General features: G+C 37.3%; 1 protein-coding gene across 1 annotated transcript; it reads right to left on the bottom strand.

Moving 5' to 3' along the window:
* Nucleotides 1-4320: 4320 nt before the first annotated feature.
* On the bottom strand, nucleotides 4321-14023 carry LOC106077114 (fibrillin-1-like). The gene is made up of 2 exons (XM_013237892.2): nucleotides 13854-14023; nucleotides 4321-8759 (listed from the first exon to the last, which is right to left on the bottom strand). Exons 1-2 carry the CDS (start codon nucleotides 13900-13902, stop codon nucleotides 5053-5055), a joined length of 3756 nt encoding a protein of 1251 aa, XP_013093346.2. The 5' UTR covers nucleotides 13903-14023; the 3' UTR covers nucleotides 4321-5052.
* Between the last annotated feature and the right edge of the window lie 1160 nt (nucleotides 14024-15183).

Genomic DNA, 15183 nt, shown 5'->3' with positions numbered 1-15183 from the left:
CTTTTCGCCGTCTGCGTTCGTCCTCTGCAGCGGATTTTCTTTTGGTCTCAAATGTGTATTCCGCGCCTTCGCGAGTGACCTCCAGCTGTCTCGTTCTGAGGCGCATGCAACCAGGTGCTCTCTTCTATGTCAGCCAAGGAAAGTTGACGCCTAAGCTGGTCCTTAAAGCGTTTCCGTGGGGCGCCTCTGTTACGTCGACCACCTTTTAGCTCACTTACATGCATAACGCTTCATTAACAGACTCAGAGAATGAGATTTTAGGTGGTTAGTATGTGTGTGTGTGGGATTATTTACCACACTTGTCATCCGCTCTGGAATGATATGGAGATCTACATATCTATTATCAAGCTTATAGCAGCTTACTTATTCTGTCTATCTGGATCTCTTTCTCTTCCATAGATATTCTCGGATCCAGCTGAAACTTTACAGAATGAACCTCATTCACCAATCGTAAATAAACACATTTAGCCACGTCCTAATATTGATAAAACAATGAAAAATACGTATCACGTCACAGCCACGATGGATTACATAATTTGTATAGAAGATATAGAGAATCACGTGGCTAAATATTGTTTGCTTACGATTGGTAAATGAGGTCCATTATTTAACAAAAAAAAATGAGTAAATAAAAAATTAAATTTGTAAAGTAATTTTGGGTTATTTATTATTTTGCTTGATATCCTTATTTTTTTTACGTTATTAATAGATATATTTGTAAATGTGGAGTTCTTTCCATTAGATAGTTTTTTTTAAGTAATTTTTTAAAATATTTTGCTTGAACCTTTTTATATAATGATTATAATACCGATGTCTGCCTGTCTATCTGATTGTCTACTTGTCTATCTGATTATCTATCTGTCTATCTGATTGTCTATCTGTCTATCTGGTACAATGATTGTACAAGTTCTTTCTCCCACACCCAATCTCGGATCACGTTGTTAACTTTACACAATTATTTCTTGTACCTGACAAAACAAGATCCCATGAAAAATTTATAACCAATTAGTTAAATAATTATTGGTAATCGATTATTTTGTTTGGTATCGAACAATGGAAAAAATTGAACTGACATATGTGACGGTATAAGTTGAATTATCCCACTTATACTTTGTGTAGAGAATCAGGCCTTCGCTTAAAAAAATGAAGCTAACAATAGATAGTTATGAAACCTTTTATTTTATAAGCAATTCTCTGGCACAGTGGTTAGTGTATTGGCTTGAGGAGCATGAGCCCTCGAGTACGAATTGAGGTTGTTTACCTTTTTTTTCATAACACATTTAATAAGTGATCACGGTTACCCTTTCATTATACCCTCCTTTCCCATCTGGTCCTGACAAGCTAGTTGAAGAGCCAACTTCTGATCCTAGCCACGGGATAAAATCTTTTTCCTGGTCAAAGGCTCATAAAAGTATAATTTGATTTTTTTTTGGGGCACTTCAACGAGGAATCAAGGTTTGTCCTTAAAATCCCGAAAAACAAATTCCAGTCTCACCTGTATTCGACTTTAAGGTTCAGAAGACAAGCGCTATACTATTCATCTACCACTATCACTATCTCACTAAGTCTGTCTAGTTTTACGTATCGATCATCTATTTGACACAAACAACGTTGTAATATATTATTGAAGAAACTTCTTGTTGACATCCACATCATTTCGAGGTCACTCACATGCTTCCCCTATGCGCTAGGGTCTTATCACTTGTGTGGGCTTGTTTGGAGGTGACATTAGAAGGAGTTTTTTTTCCCTTGTTCGATACAAAACTAAAAAAAAATTACCCGTTTCAAAATTGATTATTGTCTTGTTAGGTAGAAAATATAAATGTGCGAAGTGTCAACTTGATCCGAGATTAGGTGTGGGAGATACAACGTGTACAAAAACTGTACCAGACAAACAGACAGAGTGAGTTGATAGAAGCTTTCTACAAATATAGATACGTATATTGATCCAATGACAACTAAGAAAGAACGTAAAAATGAGTCGCATTTATTTAAAGACTTGCATTGGACTTCTTGTATGACATAGTCATGGTGAAAGAAACAAGACAGAATACAACATCAAATGATGGAACAGCTTCAACCTTACAGACATTCTAGGAATGAGAGGAACGTAGCAATGATTTCATTGTCAACAATGACTTGTAGTGTCCCATTGATTTCAAAGAATCAGGAAAGGGCGGTTGAAATTTAAAGAAAGCGTATCGGAGAATTCTATTTTAGAAAGTAGTAAGAAAGTTTACTAAGCACTCACGGAGTCTGTTAGCTACTTTTGAATTCTGAGCTGTCTGAACATATCTTTTTGAGTCTTTCAACACTTTTGTAAATTTAAACTTCTGGAACTCTTTATAACATAACAAGCAAAATATTAAAAAAAAACAACTCACTCTTTTATCCAAATGGAATGAATCACAAAATCACTGTTATATATCTCAATACTGCATCAATACGCTCCCTTTTTCTATATAAAACAAAATAAGTTAATTACCACTATTTGATTAACTAAGTCGTTATTTTTCTCACTCTGTCAAGCGTTGTCATGGACTAGGAGTAATTATACAGCTTTTCAACTTGATCCGAGAATGGGAGTAGGAGATTTAGCATACAACACGTTGTACTACACAGACAGAGTGAGTTGATCTAAGCTTTTAAAAACAACAGCACTAGAATGTGACCTGTAGCCATTTTGTTCCTACTAATAAGTTGTCCGAGTTAAGAATTAATCAAAGTTACTGTCATCTCAAACATTTGTGATATAGGCTCAAGCTCACGAATGGTTATATGTATCGTGGGTAGGAAACCATTCATAGTTCAAGTGTACTGCTCAGACATGTAGGTCGTAACGGGTCTCAGATAATTGGAAGGGATGGAAAGATGGGAACACACCAAGGAGAAGTGGACAGAGCGATAAGAGATTGTGCATAGAATAAATATATATGATAAAATTAATTGAACATAAACAAAATCATTAACAACTAGTCACACATTTCAATCATTTCATCTCTACTACTTCAATGTTTTGCTAACACACTATGTTGCTCTTTTATTATTGAGACTTCCATTTCCTCCTATTGCGTACTGATGAGCACTGGCGTAGCAAGGTACCCGTCGGACCGTGTTCAAGAAAATATTGGTGGTTCTCCCCCCCCCCCCTCCATAAGACAAATTTAGTGTGTGACAAGAAAATGTGTATCCAATTCTACGTCCATTACCCTAAAACTGCATTTTTCTTGCCTTCTAAGTAGCAAAGTAAGAATTTTTAAACTTGTGGCTGTTTCTCACTCAAAGGAAAGAAAAGCAAGCGAGGTCAGTCTGCTTTGTGTCATAGAACGTCTTACGCAATTTCTGACCAATCGCAACTTGGAGAATGACCGCTCTACTGAGCTATCTGTCACAGATAAAGTGAGAGAAATAAAATGACTGCTGTGACAATGTTTGAAAAACGTGATCATAAAATGTAGTTGTCTAGGATGAACAAAGCAGACGACTCTCGTATTGACCACAAGGTGTACTTATGTCTTTATATATACTTATGTCTTTATGGACTACTTCTTTGAAAGATTGCATATTTGAACAATATTGTATGGCAATATCATCTGGGTCAGATGAGACTAGAAGAATGGTGGCATCATGTAACTCTTTGTCGTGAAATGAAACAGAGCATTTTTTATGCCCATGAAATCTGTCATGTGATTGAGAAACAATGACATCGATAGTTCGTTAGAACACGGTTGATTTGGAAAGTCTTCTCTGCATCTTAAATTTTCTCTTCACGGTAGTTAGTGGTAGGTTTATAAAATTGCCCTTTCATTTCCCGCAATTGTGTAGAGCAAAATAAAATAACTGGATTATCACCGAGATACCCAAAGTAGCCTCATTTTTAAACCCTCAATTTTTTTTTCAATTATGTCAATTATTTCTTAAATTGACTTCCTTCATCCTAGGTGTGCTTTAGTATAGTAATTTATATATATATATATACACATGTTACGAGTATATATCTATGTATATGTTACGATCAAATGAGATTCTTAATCATACACAAAAACAGACTCATCTATAATAGATTACGAGGACTTTAATCTTGTTTCAACAACAAAAAAAAGAACAGGTCAATAATAATCTTGTTTACATTACTCCACTTTCGGAGCCGTTTTCATCGCATTTGCACCATTCCACATTTACACTATGTTGCGCACGAAACAATATATATATATATATATATATATATATATATATATATATATATATATATATATATATATATATATATATATATATATATATATATATATATATATATATTAATATACTGGACCTGTGTGATGAGCACTCTGCTATACGGAAGTGAAACATGGTCAACCTACCCATGGCAAGAAAAAAAGCTAAATATCTTCCATCTCCGATGTCTAAAGCGGACCTTTAAAAGAAGGCGGTAAGATAAAATAACCAATGAGGAAGAGCTGAATGCCAGGACATTCGCTATGTTATCGGCAGCAGACGCTTTGGCTGACTCTTGGTCACATTCACAAAATACCACAAGGTCGACTTCCACAAGACTTTCTGTATGGTGATCAAACAAAAGGCAGGAGAGCCTGTTGTTATCAACTTCTGAGGTATTCTGACGCGACATGAAGCTCTTGAAAATCGACACTAACAGTAGGGAAAAAGTGGCAATGGATAGATCCACATGGAGAGCGAGCATAATAGAAAGGTCCCAGATTGCAGATGCCACACACAACAGTATTAGAAAGAAGGGTGAAAGTGCAATAATCCCTGGTAATTACAGATGCTCTACCTGTGACCGCAGCTGGGTATCAAGAATTGCCTTCTTAAGTCACACAAGAATTTGCAATGAGTATAACATTAAATCTTATACTTAAAATGTCACAGAATAAATATATACACATATATATATATTATACGTACATATGATGTGGGTATGATTATGTAACATAACATTAGAACATATAAATATTCAAGATAGCTGAAAATGAATCCATGATTTATTTATATATATATGTCCAGTCTAAAAAGTATATACAAATGTCGAAACTAATACTTTATACTCTTTTTTCTGTCCCCTTTAAAGTAATTCCTAGCAATATTCATCACCGTTATCAGGTCTGGTGTGATTATCAGAACGAAGACCATGACCAAAATAACTAATCCAACAAAGCCGACAGACCGAGTGGAGGTTCGATCGTCATTTGCACTTTGCTTGGTTAGGATGTAAGCGGTGATTCCTGTTTTTTCCACTGTTAAATTTTTCTGGATGGCTACGATGTCTTTGATGACTTGCTGCAGCTGCTCGGCAGAGGTCAAAGGCTCAATGCTGGCCGTCTTGCACGAGCAGGGGCACTTGCTGTATGTGACAGTTTTGGAACAAGTGTGTCCGTCCATGGACAGTGCGTACCCCACGCGACAAGAGCATTCGAATGATCCAGGAAGGTTCACGCACTTGTGTTCGCAAAAGCTTGCGTTTTGACCTAAGCACTCGTCAATATCTCGACATGTGGCCTTGTCAGTGGGGTCAAGGTAGTAACCTTCTCTACATGAACACTTATATGTGCCATTTGCAAAAGTGCAATTTTGGCCGCAAGGAGAAGGAACTTGGAAGCAAGGATCTTTGATGTTGCAAGTGACCTTATCTGGCGCAAGAGTATAGCCTTCGTAGCAACTGCAGTTGAAACCACCGATGGTGTTATTGCAGAAGTGCGAGCAATTATGAGTGGATGCGACACTGCATTCGTCTACATCTTCGCATGTCCAGTTGTTAAGGACATATCCAGCCAGGCATTGACAGTAGAAGCTACCTTCTGTGTTGGTGCACTGGCCGCTGCAAAAGCTTGGATTCTCAGTACATTCGTCCACGTCGTTGCAAGTCATATTGTCCGCCGCAAGTCTGTATCCTTCTCGGCAGTAGCAGACAAACGAGCCTTCTGTATTGTTACACAGATGATCGCACTTTGAAGTATTTTCTGCGCATTCGTTCACATCTAAACAGGACGAGTGGTCGGCGCTTAAGATGTAGCCACTGGGACATCTACAAACGTAAGACCCTATGACGTTACTGCATAAATCGGGACACAATGAAGTATTTGTGACACACTCATCGACATCACGACACGTGATATTGTCAGCGCTTAAATTATACCCACTTCGACAGCGACACGTGTAGGATCCTTCAGTATTATTACACATTTGTTCACACTTTGAAATGTTCATTGCACACTCGTCTATATCCTTGCATGTTTTGTTCAATGGGATCAAGGTGTATCCATCTCGACACTGGCAATCGTACGAACCCATGGTGTTGTTACATATTTGAGAGCAATCGTTGGTAGTATTCGCACATTCATCAATATCCAAACACGTTGCATTATCTGAAGCAAGCCTGTAACCGGTCTGACATGAGCATATATAGGAGCCCAAGGTATTGTTACACATATGGGAGCAGTGGGACACGTTTCTAGCGCATTCGTCTATGTCAGAGCAGTTGTGTAGATTTGAGGATAGACTGTATCCAGATCGACAGTAACAAGTGTACGACCCATCAGTGTTGTTGCAGAAATGTTCGCAGTCGCTTTGATTCGAAGTGCACTCGTTTTGATCCAGGCACGTGACTTTGTCTGATTCAAGGATGTAGCCAACTTTACAGCTGCAATAGTACGAGCCGTTAACGTTGTTGCACTGATGTTTACAAGGGTTAAAGGTCATCGTGCACTCATTGATGTCCAGACATGTTGTGTTATCTTTCTCAAGAAGATAGCCGTTGTTACAACTACATACATATGACCCGTTGACATTTGTACAATTTTGACTGCATACTTTCGGGATGATCGAGCATTCGTCGATGTCAACACAGGTTTTATTATCCCTTGAAAGTGCGAATCCCTTGTTACAGCTACAGTAGTAGCTTCCGTTGATGTTGTTGCAGACTTGACCGCAGATGGTTTTGTTTAAAGTACACTCGTCTATATCCAGGCACGTAAAGTTGTCCGCTGCCAGATAATAGCCAAAGCTGCAGCAACTGTAAGATTCATTGCCTGCTGTACACGCATGATCGCAGAGCCCTGACATTTCAGAACAGTGCTCTATGTACATGTACGAATCAGACTCGTTCCCTCCGAAGCAACCCGCATAACAACTACAGTTGAAAACTCCATTGACAGTAGTCGTACAAAGTTGGTCGCAGATAGATGTATTCGCCAAGCAGATGTCAAGATATAAACATGTAGCGTTATCTGCAGCCAAGACGTACCCAGGACGACAAGTGCAGGCAAACGATCCACTTATGTTGCTGCAAAGTTGACTGCAGCGCAGATTTGTCTTCATACACTCATCCTGTTTGAAACATGTGATGTTGTCTCCGCTCAAGTAGTAGCCACTGTCGCAGAGACAAAAGTAGGAGCCATTGGTGTTTCTACAAATTTGGCTACATTTGTCAGTGTTTAGGCTACATTCATCAACATCCACACAGGTTTCGTTGTCTGCAGCGAAGGCGTATCCACTGCTGCAGTTGCAATCGTATGCTCCGCCGCTGATCTTGCACAGGTTGTCGCAGAGTCCAGTTCTCACGGAACACTCACTCACTTGCACATAAGTGTCGTTGACCCCAGCGGCTTCACAACCAGCGTAGCAGTAACATTGGCGGGAATTTCCACCGCACATATATGCACACTCCTTTGTGCTGGCGTTGCACACGTCTGTATACACACAGCGTCTGTTGTCTGAAGCCAGAATATAGTCCGGGTAGCAGCTGCAGTAGTATGAGCCACTGGTGTTGTTGCAGATTTGACTGCACAGACTGCCGTTTGCGGCGCACTCGTCAACATCCAGACACGACGTCAAGTCTTTGCCCAGTATGTAGCCAGCGTTGCAGCTGCAGCTGTACGATCCTAATGTATTCGTGCAAGTTTGATTGCACACTCTTTTGTTTGTCTTGCATTCGTCTATGTCCGTGCAAGAATAATTGTTGGCATCAAGGGCGTATCCAGATCTGCAGGAACAGAAATATGATCCCTCAGAGTTAGTGCAATTATGTTGACAGATCCCAGCAAGAACACATTCGTCAACGTCTATGCAAATGCCGTTGTCGTCAGGGGCGTATCCACTGAAGCAACTGCAAATGTAAGATCCTGGAGTGTTGGTGCAATTCTGTGAACACTGTCCTGGTTGAAGGCATTCATCAATGTCTAAACAGGTGCCATTTTGTTTTTCCAACATAAACCCGTTGTAGCAAGAGCACTGGTAGCCCATGATGTAGTCAGTGCAGATATGAGAGCAAATGTTCTCTTCTGATTTGCATTCGTTGACCGGCTTGCATAAAAACAAACCCAATTCTCCACATGGGTAATTTACAAGAGATGAGTCCAAGATTGCTGCACAGCAAGTGTCTGCATAATTTTGTATGCAGTCAGGGTTACCCGACGCCCAAACACTAGAAAAAACAGTTTCGTTAGCCCAATAATATTCATATGAACCTGATGACGTAAGAACTATTCTCACGTCTACCCATGTGGCGGAAATGTGTCCCGATTCACCTCCTAGCGAGCTTATCAAATACTTCACTACGCTAGTGAATTCTTGGTTTGTTTCAAAGAGTGCCAACTGGGAAGCTAGGTTGTCACATTGAGCCTGTGCATCCGAGTTATTTTTCGTTGACACAGATATCCAGTAAAACTGACCATTCACTGTGAAGTTGGAAAAATTATTTATTGTGCTAGCATCCGAAGCCAACGCAAGGGTCGTAGCTTGAACTAGAGGGAAAAAAGAGAGTACAAATTAAAAGTAGTTTAAGTGCATATCTTCGAATCTCTTGTATGGATTCTTAAATTCAACAGTCTTACCCAAGTTTCAGTTGTTTAATCTCTTACAATTCTAGTATAACAATACAATGGAACAAAATATGTTTTGTTAAATTTAAATTTTTTAAACATTCCCATCTTACTTAATGTATTGCAACATTGGTTCTCAAACTGGTTAGCGGCTCCCCAGGGGCCTAACTTTGTTTTAAAGTTTCCAACCGACAACCATGAGACTCCACGACACATCGACATCAGTCTGTTTATTACTTTTTATGATTAATTATTTAGTTATGCAGAGGTCATATTCATGTTTTTTAAAAATTATTTCTCGCACGCCCATCTAACCATTTGCCTATAAATAAATATTTGAAGCGTAGGCAGGCATCTGAAGTGGAGAATGAGTGTAATGGAAATAATAGTAATGATGCCGTAAGAGAGGCCGCACCAAGTGTAGGCCAAAATTACGCAAATATAGCCTACTCCTGAATATTTACAATTCGGATGTCTACGTACAAACGCAACACTGATCAACCAGAATGTGGCATATGTTTCAATCAGCAGAAAATTATTAGCAATGCGACGACGGTGAAAGCTCTGTAGCCAGTGGCTTTAGAAATTTGCAATTTGGACAGACAAAACAGACAGTGTCAGGGTCCACCAACGTCGTATGGCTTGTAAAGGTGTTCCTGAACTGAAAACGTTTGAGAACCTCTATATTACAACATCAGAATACTATTTGGCGATGGAGCTATATCATAATTTGAGTTGATGCAATCTATAACAATTATACGCTTCAGGATAAAATCTCTGTGCGGAGCCAAATGGTGAACTATTCAAACAGTTGCTATGACATTGTTTATTATTTACTGTTATTTGCTCTTACTGTTACTGTGTGTTGTTGTACATTGAAGTAACTCAATACATTTAGTTTGTTCTTACTGGGGTTTTTTTTAGTTATAGAGACGGAGAATTGTGAATTGCAGAGATTTTCCAATATTACAATTGATAGCCAAGAAAAGCGAAGAAAACTATTGCAAACATTCATTGGTATTCAGAGAATCGAAAATTGTCGTGCTTAATACATTAAAAACATTTCTTAAAATCTTACCAATAGATTCCTCATGTTTGTGTGAATGGGAAATTATTCATTCTAACGATTGGAAATAAAACCTTGGTCCCCTAAATTATTTTTTATGTAGCTTATACGTACGTACGTCTTGATAAATATTCAGTTTTATATTATCTACCTTGGCGTTACGGTTTCATACTGAAATGTCTAAGGCTATCAAAAGCTTTAGTACAATTAGACGTAGTAATCAGTTGTTTTAAAAATACATTTCTTATAACAGTCAATTCGATGAATTGATCAAAATTTCACGTGCTTACCCATCAATTTTAATTATTATATGGAAACAAACAGAACTAAGACAATTACACACAAACAAGCTAAAACAAAGAAAAAAAAAGGGTTACATAGACAGTTTGTGTGAAAACACAAACTCAAAATCGGCACCCAAAGTGGTTCACTCACGCAGGTAAAAAGGCAGGTTTCAATATTTTCAGAAAGAATATCAGAATAAAATTCTATCAAAAGCTAATGACACAAGAATGGAGAAAGAAGATTGACAGATCCTGTGTGATGCCCCAACGGTCCAGCAGACCAAGGGATAGGTGAAAGTGAAGGTGACGTTAGATGTAAACCTGGCCTAACTGATTTAATATAATGATTATCTTATTGATCTAATTGTTTTGTATAGGGTCAATCTCTCATTCAAAGCCTCGTGTACAGTTTGAAAGTTCCTCCTCCAGGTCCTTCTTCATCAAGAGCGGGGTAAAACAAGGATGTGTACTGGTACTACTGGCTCCAACATTATTTGGCATCTTCTTCTCAGTCGTACTAACTTGCGCTTTTAAATCCAAGGAAGACGGTATATATATATATATCCACTGTAGATCCAATGGAAGGCTTTTTAACTTGGCACGTCATAAAGCCAAAAAGAAAAGACGTCGTATCTTGGCCAATATGCACATCATGTATGCTCTCCTGACACAAAGAAGACTACGCTGGCTCGAACATGTTACCCGCATGCCAGATCAAAGAATCCCGAAAGATATCCAAGACTAACATATAGAGATGTCTGCAAGCGAAAAATGAGAGCCACAGACATCAATGAAAGTATGTGAGAAGAAATAGCCAAAGACTGGAGTGCATGGAGACAGACGTGTTTGTTACTATTAATAGCAAATAGTTGTAAATATGGTGTATTTTTATGAAAAAACTGCTTGCATAGTTGATTTTAAAAATTAAATTTTTCATTTCAGAAAAGAAAAAGTAGCCGTTGCACCAGAACTTTCAAAGGTCTAAAATATCAATATTTCGGATTTTCAATATCTTTTCTTGTTTACGAGATCTTAATGGAACGGACGGACGGACGGACAGACATTCCACACAAAACTAATAGCATATTTGGCAATAAATAAAGAGATATTGTAAGTCGTTTACAAACCATCATCTTCTCTTTATGATACAAACATTTTTCGTTTGAATAGCAGGATAAATATTTAAAAGATTAACTAAGGTACAGATCATATATCAGTGTAGGAAATAATTACATTAATGGGAGTGAAAATTTAAGTCACAAATGAAATTAAATGAAATCCATTATCGTAGACCCCCATGGACATCTCATAGACCCCCAATTTCTTTTTTCATTTTCGTAAACCCCTTGGAAGTCTTTGTGCACCCCTGGGGGTCTATATAGACCACTTTGGGAATCACTGATCTAACAGCTACGAAGAAAACACAATCAGTGATGTATTAAGTCAAGCTGCTTGAAAACAATCTGTATTATATTAGGTCAATCTGCTTAGACACAATCTGTGATATATTAGGTCAATCTGCTTAGACACAATCTGTGATATATTAGGTCAAGCTGCTGAGTCACAATCTGTGATATATTAGGTCAAGCTGCTTAGACACAATCTGTGATATATTAGGTCACGCTGCTTAGACACAATCTGTGATATATTAGGTCAAGCTGCTGAGTCACAATCTGTGATATATTAGGTCAAGCTGCTTAGACACAATCTGTGATATATTAGGTCACGCTGCTTAGACACAATCTGTGATATATTAGGTCAAGCTGCTGAGTCACAATCTGTGATATATTAGGTCAAGCTGCTTAGACACAATCTGTGATATATTAGGTCAAGCTGCTGAGACACAATCTGTGATATATTAGGTCAATCTGCTTAGACACAATCTGTGATATATTAGGTCACGCTGCTTAGACAAAATGTGATATATTAGATCAAGCTGCTTAGACACAATCTGTGATATATTATGTCAAGCTGCTTAGACACAATCTGTGATATATTAGGTCACGCTGCTTAGACACAATCTGTGATATATTAGGTCAAGCTGCTGAGTCACAATCTGTGATATATTAGGTCAAGCTGCTTAGACACAATCTGTGATATATAAGGTCAAGCTGCTTAGACACAATCTGTGATATATTAGGTCAATCTGCTTAGACACAATCTGTGATATATTAGGTCAAGCTGCTTAGACACAATCATTGATATATTAGGTCAAGCTGCTTAGACACAATCTGTGATATATTAGGTCAAGCTGCTGAGTCACAATCTGTGATATATTAGGTCACGCTGCTTAGACACAATGTGATATATTAGGTCACGCTGCTTAGACACAATGTGATATATTAGGTCAAGCTGCTTAGACACAATCTGTGATATATTAGGTCAAGCTGCTTAGACACAATCTGTGATATATTAGGTCAAGCTGCTGAGACACAATCTGTGATATATTAGGTCAATCTGCTTAGACACAGTCTGTGATATATTAGGTCAAGCTGCTGAGACACAGTCTGTGATATACTAGGTCAAACTGCTGAGACACAGTCTGTGATATACTAGGTAAAGCTGCTTAGACACAATCTGTGATATATTAGGTAAAGCTGCTTAGACACAATCTGAGATATATTAGGTAAAGCTGCTTAGACACAATCTGAGATATATTAGGTAAAGCTGCTTAGACACAATCTGAGATATATTAGGTCAAGCTGCTTAGACACAATCTGTTATATATTAGGTCAAGCTGCTGAGACACAATCTGTGATATATTAGGTCAAGCTGCTGAGACACAATCTGTGATATATTAGGTCAAGCTGCACAGGGTCCCTATTAAATCATCTTTTATTAATTTATTCGCAGATATGGACAATTTTAAATGTTTACCTAAGAACAAATGAAGATAGCGGGTTAAGCAATGTTTTGTGTTTTGAAATAAAGAACTCTCCTTTAGATATCTCTCTACACACAGTTTCACTGCTTCGTGATAATGACAGAGAAAGTATTAATTGTTTGATTTCTAAAAAGGTAGACATGAAACAAATCACTCATTGAATCAAAGCCTGTTATAATTAGAATACTAGTTTAGACCCATACAATTTCTTTACCATTCTTCTTCATCTTCTTCTTCTAGCCAGCTTTAGTGCTGCTGAGCTGTAAGCTTTTTTGCAGACTGTGCCAAGGAAAAAAAGTGTGCTGTTTTATCTTCTTCACAAGTCAGATAAACGACATCTCCAATGACTAAAATAGTTGTGCTAAAGACAAACATGTACATGACAGGATAGCTGAGAACAAAGAAGATAGAAAGAATGGATTAAGCAAGAAAGACTTAAAAGATCTTGGAAGAGATAAAATGATTCGAAACAATTAAAAGATGTGGAAAATTAAATGGATTATGAACATTTAAAAGAGGAAGAATGAAAAGGATTAGAACCAATTTTTAAAAATCTTGTCGTAATAGAAATTGCAACAAACTATTTTAAACTACAAGAAAGAATTTTAAGAACTGGGAAGAGTTACAGAATTAGGGAATAAAACTAAAAGACATCAATGCGAAAGTGTATTTCATTGAAATTATAATCCCCAAGAATAACAATAAAATAATTACGCTGGTTAAAATATACAGTTTTACTCTTTAACATTAAATAATATTTTTAAAAATCAAAACCTACTTACATAATATTAAAGAACAGAGAGGGTAACATAGTGTTCTAGAGCTGCCCATTGCCAGAGATGAAACTCGAAAGAAGTTCACGTTACAAATTAAAGTTATAATCTCCCTAACCCTAAAAGATTTGTATCATGCTCCCACATTGTCCAATCGAGACACTTCCTTTAAGAACATTAGGAAGAGTCTATCTCTCCTATAAAATACGCTACAACGTATGCAAGTTCAACCAATCACTATTATCCGATAATAGGAAAATTGACCGGGGCGGTTCTCAATTATTAGGGAGCTGTTGGTCACTGACATAAAGATCTTTGAGTCTCGATACTTTGAAAGACAACGTTTCGAAACCACGTGACTAACAGTACACTAAGTTAGTGATCATGTTTCAAAATCATGTGACTGTCATAAAGATCTTTGATTCTTAATTAATTTAAAGATCATAGTTCAAAACCATGAAACAAGATTTTGTAGGTATGCTTTGTCAACACGATATACTGACAAATATAAGAATCAATAATGGTGATGCTTTTTGCTGAAAATTATTGTGTAGATTTTTTTACAGTCTATCTGTCCTAAGCTATAGCTTTATTACATTCTAGTTTATTGTGATTTCTAGAATACATTTTTCTTTAAAAATAAACCTAACCAAGTCAGTATTTAAATATGCTTTTATTAATAATGTTTTTAATGGTAGAATCATATTTTGTACTTAGAATTCCATCCATAACTTGGCTTGTTAATAACATTTTTTAGAAATTGTAATATCCAATGAAGTGCAAGGTTGAGAGTTCTTTAATCTTTAGCATTTTTAAAGTACTGAAGAGATTTTTTTAAAGGTAATCTTGCTATTCACCCGATCTATTGTGTTGTAACTCAGTCATCGCGACCGTCATTTACACACGTATCTAAGCAATGGTATTTAAGGTTTGATTTATATATAAAAAAATAGATTTCTGAGTAGTTAATTTTCGCTTTCAATTAATACATATGTAATGAAAGTTTGCACTAAAAATTACGACACAAATTTCAATCATTCGTTATTTCAATGTTATCATTTTCAACTCACGTACGTTTGGGAGTATACTTAAAATATATGTTGGAGGTTGTTGATCCTAAGTAGGTGAATTCCTGCACCACTATAAGGTTGTGATTTCCAATGTGTATCGCGGATATTTCTGCGATGTCTTGAGCCGGGATTTTCGGTCTTGGAGAGGTTTATTGTAAGGCTAAACTCTTGACAAGCAGCTGCCAGAGCATTCACAAGCCTCTGCAATCCTTCTTGTGAGTGAGATATGAGTGCGGCATCATTGGCGAACAGCAGTTCCCTAATCAAGA

This window comes from Biomphalaria glabrata, chromosome 6, assembly GCF_947242115.1.
Source record: "Biomphalaria glabrata chromosome 6, xgBioGlab47.1, whole genome shotgun sequence".
NCBI lineage: Eukaryota > Metazoa > Mollusca > Gastropoda > Planorbidae > Biomphalaria > Biomphalaria glabrata.
This window is presented reverse-complemented; position numbering and strand designations above follow the sequence as displayed.